Here is a 9,424-nt window from a genome sequence, read left to right as displayed (position 1 = left end):
ATATAAAACTACTGGGCTGCTCCTGCTACTTCTTCTATTTCTTAATCATATATTAAACGTATATATGCTTTATGTGAGACTGTAACTAGCATGTATCCCTGCTTCTTTACCATCAACTTCTTGTTCTTCACTAACCTGTGAGCTTGTTTTGAATGACGTGCTGACTTTGACACGTTTGGTTCACATCAGCTTGGGCCTTTTTCAGCTTCCCTTCCTTTCTCTGTTCTCCACCAGGTCTTTTCATTCTCCTCTTCCTCACTTACATCCCAGTGATGTCATCTAAATGATGCCTGACATTCTGCATCGTCATGCTTCAGAGTTGTTGGGTTCAAGTGGAGTTGGTCGTGATTAAGTTCGCCTACCTCTAGAAGCTGTAGTCTTATCCTCTATTATCAAAGAGATTGTGTCGCTGGTGCTTTTTTGCCAAACAACCAGAACAACCCACCAACAATCTTCCCTTTCCTCCTGCCTGTCCACTCCGAGTCTGCATGGGTGTGTATCTGACAAATCTGCAGAAATGATGTGACGTCATGATGCCAACATGAGCCTGGACCTCAGAGGAATGTTTCTAATGGGCTGTGAAATCCTTGCCACAAATACCCCAGGCCCCACCCATGATGAGTATAGTTCTTTAAGTGCTCAGCGACTGCAGATTCTATCGGCCTCCCCATGTTAAGTCAGACTTATCTGGCTCCTGGCTGCAGTGTGGCGCCCACCCAGGACTCCATTTCCCACAGGGCCTTTCGCCCAGAGCTGCTCCCTTGCATCCATCCGTCCCTGTACGCCTGGCCCCTCTGGTTCCCATGTACGGGCTGTTACATCACTGGCACAGACACCCACCTTTCTGAGCCATGACGCAGCCGAGGGAGAGTGAGCGAGGAGGAAGGGAGGGAGGAGGGAGGGAGGGAGAGAGAGAGAGGAGAGGAGAGGGTGTCCCGTCTGCGCGGAGCATAGACAGACAGCAGGGAACAGCTGCAGCGTGAGGCTCGCGTAGGATTTCACTGCATTGCGATTGACAATATCAATCATTTCATCCCCAAAAGCCGAGTAGAAGCGGCTCTGCACAGCAACCAAACCTCATCCACAAACATGGTCGACCGCGAGCAGCTGGTGCAGAAAGCCAGGCTGGCTGAGCAGGCTGAGAGATACGATGACATGGCTGCAGCTATGAAATCGGTAAGTTCATTCAGAAATCGTCGTAAATGTGACACGGACGCGTGTGAAGTGTGTGTTTTTTAACCGCTGCTCCGCGTGCGTAAAAGGCGCGTCCGGCTGTCTCCACCGCGGAGAGAGTGTGGCTGGGTCTGGGTTCAACTCGATGTTACCGCACTATACAAGCAGGGACCACAGGGAAATGTCCTAATCAACGTGTTAGTTATCTTCTCACAGAATTCACCCACAGCCCAGTGCGGTTTATTGTATTAGTTTTCTGAGGAGGAAAGTCCAACTCGTCTGCTCCTTGGGCGGTGCCTTTCTGTCAAGGCACGTTACAATGAAAACGCGCACGGGCCTGAGCTCTATGCCTCAGTTAATAAGGGGGCTCTTATCATATAATGGCCCCTGCTCCATTGTATGTGCTGGGTCCCCCCACCCCTTCTCCCACTTTTGCCACCCCACCTCCCCTCCCTCCATTATACCGAATTTATAAGCGCCTCTGCTGCTGGGAGCCATGTGAGGTAGGTTGCTCAGGAAAAAGCCTATCAACTGCTGCTACCCCCCTCCTCCTCTTCTTCCACCTCCTCCTCATCCTCCACCTCCTCCTCCTCCTTTCTTTGTCACATTAATTAAAATGATATACATTATCAGCATCTGCCTCTGTGTCCCAGTAGAGTACAAGACTTTTTTTGGGGGGGGAAGCAGGAGTGCCTCACGCAAAGAAAGAAAATCCTCCACAAAAGGAGCCTTGAAGCTGCTCTTTCCTCCAAACAAACGTAGGAGGCAGTAGAATCTCTCTAGAATATTCTTTGTCATATTGCAGTGAGTCAGTATGATCAGATTTGATTGTAGCCTTTGTTTCCTCCTCGCTCGTCCACTTTATTCCTCATATTTCTCCACGTCTCGATCTGCGGATGTGCAGATTCCTCCTGATATCCAGCAGCAATTCGAAACCATTGTGGGTTAATGAGTCTTGAGGAAGTTGTGTTATATTGGAGGCATAGAGTGTTGAGGACATAGCCCTGTCTGGGTTTTTTTTCCTTCTTCCTCCTTGTCTGTCCCCTTAAGAAATCCTGGGACCTGGATTCACCAGTAGGTTAAAAAAAAAACTGCTGTGTCACACCAGCTCCTACTGGAACCAATTGCACCCTGGGAGTGTTTCGCCAGGCCCAGTTTGAGGTCACGTACAGATCAGAAACCATCCTATGTTCTTTAAACAGGAGGAACACTATGTCTTAAGTTTCTCGGGAAAGATGGAGCCCCCATGGATCGTTTGCCATCAAGGGTTTCTGGTTGCAGGAGGTGGGATGATGTGTGTGCAGGGAGGGATTCCTTTCCCTTTCAACAATCTGCCAAGTCAGTGCGGTCCAAACTGGGCCCTTTTGCAGGGGTGTGTTCTCTTATTCTCTAAACACAGGGAATCCCTTGCCATTGCGGCCAGAAATGACTAAACGAAAGGCCGTCACGTTTGTGGTCCTCAGCAGAAATATAGCTTTGTCTGGATTATTTTTAAGGACACGCTAAACTGGCAGCTAACGGTTATTTGCCGTGTTCATTCTTTAAATCCTGATTTGTTCATCCAAAATAGTTTTTGACAACTCAGGTTTAGAAACACATAAAATATTCACATTTATGAAGCTAAAAATCGAAAAAGTTTTGCCATTTCCCAATAAAAAAAACCCCATCTAGAAATATTGATTATTAGTTTTGTCGCCTATTCATTTTCCGTCAAACTGGTAATCGGCCAACATTTCAGCTCTAGATTTACATGTTAGTGTTTAGATATTGCTCGTTTATTTATTGTCAGCTGCTCGTCAGAATATTATATATCTGAGTCAGTCTCATCAATAAATCATCATAAATCGAACACACAATAAGCTTCCTAATAATCGCTTCATTATATTTAATGATGTATTGCTCATTAGTGTGATAGAAATCTGCTTCCTCTTGCGGTAAATGTCACACATATTGATGCGTGCTTCAGTTTTTGAAAGACAGATGAAGGCCACTCCATCTCTCCAGGTTCAACCCTCCTCTTCATCCACTCAGCTGAGTGACGTCGGCGATCCTGCACCATCTTTGTGCTCCTCTGTCTGAGCAGAGAATGTCAAAACTGAGAAATGCGAAAACGTTTGCACATCAGGCAGATTTCCAGATTAAAAAAACCCCTCAAGGAAATATTAGAAGCCTATTTCTTTTTATTTTATATCAGTATATTTCAGTGCAGTCATTGATCACTGGGCTGCTGTTCCAATCAAATAACCCTGAGTGATGTGTCCTTTTTATAGCAACGCAGTCAAAATCTAAATTTAACAATCGAGCTAAGTGTGATGTCATGGCGTGGTGTTTTAAACAGGTAAAAAGGTCAGTTACAGCCAGAGAGAAGGTCACTGGGACACGATAACCGCCTGTGCAGTGATGGTTTTCATTTACAGTGCAGCTGCCCCCCAAGTGCTTGTGGGAACATTTTAGCCTCCTGCAGCCCTCCTCTCACCACCCCACCCCACCCACCCCACCCACCCTCCCTCCTTCCTGTCCCGGCCTCCCCCCGCTGCTGCCGACTATCTTGAATATCATTTCTCACTAACTAGCATTAGCTGTCGTCCACGTGACAGCCGGAGCTACTGGTGCACTAAATGAATGGATTGCCATGGAAACTGGGAATTGTACATGACAAGTGAAATATTGCCCATCTTCTATCTGCTGTGGACGGTAGCGTTACTCCAGATCCTCTCATGCACAAACACTGTGTTTCGTTATAATTGGGGCCGAATGATGATTATTCTTATTTTCATCATTGTTTTATTACTTGATTAGTTCACTGGTTTGTGAGAAAAATGTCTGTTACTGTATTCCAGAGGCGAATGTGACTTTGTTTGCTTAGCTAATAAGTACATTTTCTTTTTCTTCTTTTACGCCTTTATCACAGACAGTTGTTGGAAGGTGAAAGGAAACAAGGACGAAACGTCCGACTCTATTCGAGGGCGTTGCAGTTCATGGTTGCCATATTAACCCCCAAGCCGCAGGGACTGAGATTTCCCTTTAGCTACTGCAGTTTTTTTGGGTCCAATATTGAAAACAAAGAAAATCGCCAAAACACTTGATTTAGAGAAGCTGGCATATTCAGCTTTTTTACCTGAAATAATGCTTTTCGCACATTATATGTTCTTATATTGATTTTTCTATAATGTATGTCCAGTGTAGTGTTGTTACTCAGGGTTTCAGCTCTTAGTTTTGGGCTAAATGTTCCATTTTCTCCGTCTTCCAGGTAACAGAGCTGAACGAGGCCCTGTCCAACGAGGAGAGGAACCTCTTGTCTGTGGCTTACAAGAACGTGGTCGGGGCCCGCCGCTCCTCCTGGAGGGTGATCTCCAGCATTGAGCAGAAGACCTCGGCCGACGGCAATGAGAAGAAGATTGAGATGGTCAGGGCCTACCGGGAGAAGATTGAGAAGGAGCTGGAGGCCGTGTGCCAGGACGTGCTCAACCTCCTGGACAACTTCCTGATCAAGAACTGCAACGAAACGCAGCACGAGAGCAAGGTGTTCTACCTGAAGATGAAGGGCGACTACTACCGGTACCTGGCCGAGGTGGCCACAGGCGAGAAGAGAGCCACCGTGGTGGAGTCGTCAGAGAAGGCCTACAACGAGGCCCACGAGATCAGCAAGGAGCACATGCAGCCCACCCACCCCATCCGCCTGGGCTTAGCTCTCAACTACTCTGTGTTTTACTACGAGATCCAGAATGCCCCGGAGCAGGCCTGTCATCTGGCCAAGACCGCCTTCGACGACGCCATCGCCGAGCTCGACACCCTCAACGAGGACTCCTACAAAGACTCCACTCTCATCATGCAGCTGCTCCGAGACAACTTGACACTGTGGACAAGTGACCAGCAGGATGACGAGGGAGGGGAGGGCAACAATTAAAGAGAAACCACACTTCGAAAAAAAATATGAAGGGCCGGTGGACTTTGGCAGCAGCTTTTGCCGATGATACTACCGCAGCAGCAGTTCTTTATTTTTCCATGTGTTAAAAGAAAAGAATCAAAAGAGAGGTGAGAGTGGAGGTTAAATCTTAGTTTAAATATATATAGAAATATATATACAGTTGAAAGGGGCCTCCGTCTTCTTGATTTACTCTTTGACATTTGCCAAAACCACTGATATGTCAGTCAATCAGCCTGAAGTGGTTGTTGTTGGATTGAAATGGCAGCCTCACACTGGCATAGGAACTGATCTTGTTCTGTCAAGATAAGCTGCTTAGTTAGGTTTTTCGCGTGATAGAGATGCATTTGAGTCACTTGAGAGAGAAAATGCTTGAATGGGAATGCCTCACAAAAACTAGTTTGCATTGGTTCCAGCAGTAGTCTACATACAGCAATGAGAACGGGCCCCGAAAGCCATGGACGTTAAACCCACACCAAACACTGAGAAAAGAGAAAAATTTCAAACTGATTATAGTTATAAAAATATTAATTAAAAATGTCCCCCAAAATTTTAAAGGATTAATTACATGTTAATTAAGAACAGTTATTCAAAACTGATTCCCCTCTTTCTGTCTAAAGTGTATTTGGCATCTCACAGATTCGTCTGTTTAGTCACTGGAACCATAGATTCTTTTGGAGGTGAAGATTACTAAAGGCAGAGACTTAACGATATTAAAAACGATTAAAAAAATAAAAATAAGACAAAAAATGAAAATAAAAGCAGCTTCAGAGTTTGTGGTTTACTTCTGTGTTTGTTTTATTAAATGCACTTGCCTACTATACTGTTTCTTCAGTGTACGATGATGACAACAATAATATCGATTATTCAATATTGTGCATGCTGGTGATGTATTTATATACAGTAGCTTGACTTTATTAACTTATACTGTGCGTGTTAAGTATTCATATGATTGAGAAAAACAGGCTTTGTCTGATGTTGATTTCTAATTTCTAATTTATTTCATTTTGTTATGGTTTTTTGATTTGCTATACCAAAATGGTGATCGTAAAAATTGACACTGTAATGGGCGTTGCTATAGTGACATGCAATAGGTGTATTTAATTTGTTAATAAAAAGCAAGAAAAAAAAAGGAAAATAAAAACCCACCAGTGATCACTTAATCTTACCAGCTGGTGTTTGTCACGATGACGTATGATTATGACATATTTTGTTCTTTGAACAGTATTTAAGTACTTTTTTCTGTCATGCTATCCAGTTTTAATGATGGTGAAGTTTTCAGGCTCAATGTTTCTGTTTATGATTCACAGACATGGACCATATTTTCTTTCCGACAGTATACATTTTTTGTTTGTTTGTTTGTTTTTATACCTTTTAGCTGTTCCTGAGTGACAAAATATCTTGAATGTGAGTCATTATGTAGCAGTTGCACAAGAACCCGAAATAATAGCTATGATAATAAAAAAGAATATGACTAAATTATACATGCACCATTTCCGTGGTGGTCTAGTGTATTGTTGTACTGTCACCCATAAGTAAATTTGTTTTTAAGGGAAAACCATTTCATTGAGAACATGTTTTCAACGCTTTGTTTTGTGGCCTGAGTACGGTATGTGCTTTTTTCTTTTTGTGCCTGTATTATGATTTAAAATGCCTCATTTGCAAGTTAAGCGAAAAAAAAAGAGGAATTTATCTGCCAGTATTTTACGTTCATGCAAGCATGTGTGCAAGATGTAACGCAACATTTTCCCGTCAGTGGTTCAATGTGTCCGCTCTCTGTACAGCACACACTGTAGATATGAATATTCAACACCGATGCACACACACAGTCACAGGCGATTCACTAGAACTGGTTATTGATTAGTGAGAATGTGAGAATTCACGTCTTCAGAACAAACATTTAGACACTATGTAGAAAAGCTGCGCAAGAGCACGGAAAGCTGCTGAACCAATTTATCTTCATATTGCTGCTAGTTCTATAGATGATTATATTAATATATTCAGACAGAGGGGCAGGTTTATTTTCCCTTATCGACGACAGTTTTACTTTTTTCTTCAGACGCGATGGTTTAAGTGAGAAACCAAAAGCCTTAAGGTCAGTCACACACCCTTGTTCATGTTTGCCAATTATGTCACCATCATGAGTCAGCCTCCATGAGCTCACATCTATGTCACAGCTGCTTTGATTTATTTTTAAACGTCGTATAAGGTTGACGGTCTCGAAGGCTCGCCTGACGATTCACATGAAATCCCGATGCCAAACTGCTCACGCGGCTTATGAATATTGGAACGGAGTTGAATCCTATACGATTTCATTTTTAAGTCATGTGTTTTTAAAACAAATGCAAACTGAATATTTCTTTGTTTTTCTTTATTTTAATATTTTTTTGCAAAACCATGTCAGGAGACTTTCACTCATTGCCAAGAATACATGCATTGTGTTCCTTTTTGAAACTATTTTTCTTTTTCTCAGTGGTTTGTGTTTTGTTTTGTTTTTGTCATTATTTCAGATGTTGTTTCTTGTTTCAGTGACAGGAAAACACAAATACAAGCTCTGACAAGGAAAGAATTAGATTAGATAGAACTGAAATTAGCAAGCGGTGTAGGGGGGGGCAATAGCTGAAAATGGGATATAAACTGTATGCTCTGAGGAAGTTTTGGTTGCCATCTGTTGCCCATTAAAGTTATTTGTTTATCTGTATTTTTCTATATTTTCATTTATTCCCCATATTTGAGCCATTTACAGTCATAAGCGGAAACACCGCAGCTCATTCTTTCTCATTCTCTGCGTTAACGACTGAGGAGATTCTCCACATTTCTGTCGAGGTGTGCGGCCTTCGCATCGATCGAGGAAGTCAATATGACCTTATGTAACCCTGTATAGGTCACATTTCTGCTTTGTGTGGTAAGCGTGAGTGTTTGCATCCATATCTGGATTGGTATGTGTGTGTGTGTGCTGTATGTGCCTGCACCACTGCATGTGCGGTGAACATATGAGATGGAGTCTGTATGAGCTGCAGTGCAGAGACGCTGGCGGCTCACAGCACAACCACAGTATGTCTTAAATGAGACTCTTTGCTAATCGTTAACTGAATTAGTGCACAGTTGAGAGAAAGTTGCTTCAAAAGACGACAGATTTTATGATCACACAGAGAAGCGCTGCAATAAAATGATAATAATAAAAAATCCTGCATCTCATGATGAACAGTGGACGGAGGGAGCTGCACCTTTTAAACGTTTCACTTTACATCCACGCAGTTTCACACCCGAGGGTCGAGTTTATCTTGGTAATAAGCATATATGTGTGTTTCAAATTGGATCGATTGAAGCTGAAGTAGCGAGCTGCTGGATCATCCACCCTCAGACTGCAGCCTCCTGCTGCAGCTTGCTGCACTGAACCTTTCATGAGATGAAATTCTGTGCTTTGAACGGTCCTCCTTGCCAGCCAATAGCTGACAGGCACACTCTCCGCAGCCACCAATCCCATTCCTGTTGCTAGGGCTATAATAAGTATCCCACTATTAGCCCGGCTCCTTGCTGCACTGCTCAGACACCTATTGCATCCTGTAAAAAAAATGAAAGCTCAAAGCACACAGGAGGTATTAGGATTCAGCACCAACCTATCTTCCAGCCTGTGTTTTAATGCACTGCTACACTTTCAGGGACATTGGTGTCGTCTTTATTGGTAAATGTTGGTGACATTGCACACCCCAAAACACTCCTGGGCATCCTGATGGACATGTAATTCAATCAACCGGCAGCTACAAATTCAATTTAATATTTTTCATTTTCAAATTCAAGTAAAATCTATATTTCACATGAAATAACATGTAATTCAAGCTGGTTACATTAAACATACGTATCCAGTTAAACCAGTTTATGTAATGGATGTAATCAACATCCCTGGAGATGATGAAAGGTCACATCCACAGGATACGCACCAAACAGGAAGATAATGCTGCCATGTTCCACTTATGCAATAAACTGCTCTGTCTGATCACTTTCATCACATGAAGCATTTTCTTCCCTGGGGGGAGGCCAGGAAGTGAAGTCACAAGTGATCATCGAGCCATCATTATGTCACCCAAAGGCGAACGCCCTCTGAATCACTGCATCGATTTCCTCATTTGCAACACTGGACGACCACTGTGAGGTAACTTTCCAACAGTCTTTTTAATAAGGTTAGAATAATATAGGAGAAACAATAACAGATAAATCCTGAGGAATTCCATGAGCTCTTTACAGTTTGTGGAAGGATAGTTCAAGAACCCCCCTCTCTTTTTAGGTCAGGATGACGGATTCACGGGAGGGAAATGTAGGTTATGC

General features: G+C 43.1%; 1 protein-coding gene across 1 annotated transcript; it reads left to right on the top strand.

Moving 5' to 3' along the window:
* Positions 1-906: 906 nt before the first annotated feature.
* Positions 907-7,799, top strand: ywhag2 (3-monooxygenase/tryptophan 5-monooxygenase activation protein, gamma polypeptide 2). Its single transcript, XM_035154471.2, has 2 exons — positions 907-1,176; positions 4,424-7,799. The coding sequence occupies exons 1-2, from the start codon at positions 1,090-1,092 to the stop codon at positions 5,078-5,080; spliced, it is 744 nt and encodes a 247-aa protein (XP_035010362.1). The 5' UTR covers positions 907-1,089; the 3' UTR covers positions 5,081-7,799.
* The last annotated feature ends 1,625 nt before the right edge of the window (positions 7,800-9,424 follow it).

The sequence above is a fragment of the Hippoglossus stenolepis genome, chromosome 4 (assembly GCF_022539355.2).
Source record: "Hippoglossus stenolepis isolate QCI-W04-F060 chromosome 4, HSTE1.2, whole genome shotgun sequence".
In the NCBI taxonomy this organism is placed as follows: domain Eukaryota; kingdom Metazoa; phylum Chordata; class Actinopteri; order Pleuronectiformes; family Pleuronectidae; genus Hippoglossus; species Hippoglossus stenolepis.
This window is presented reverse-complemented; position numbering and strand designations above follow the sequence as displayed.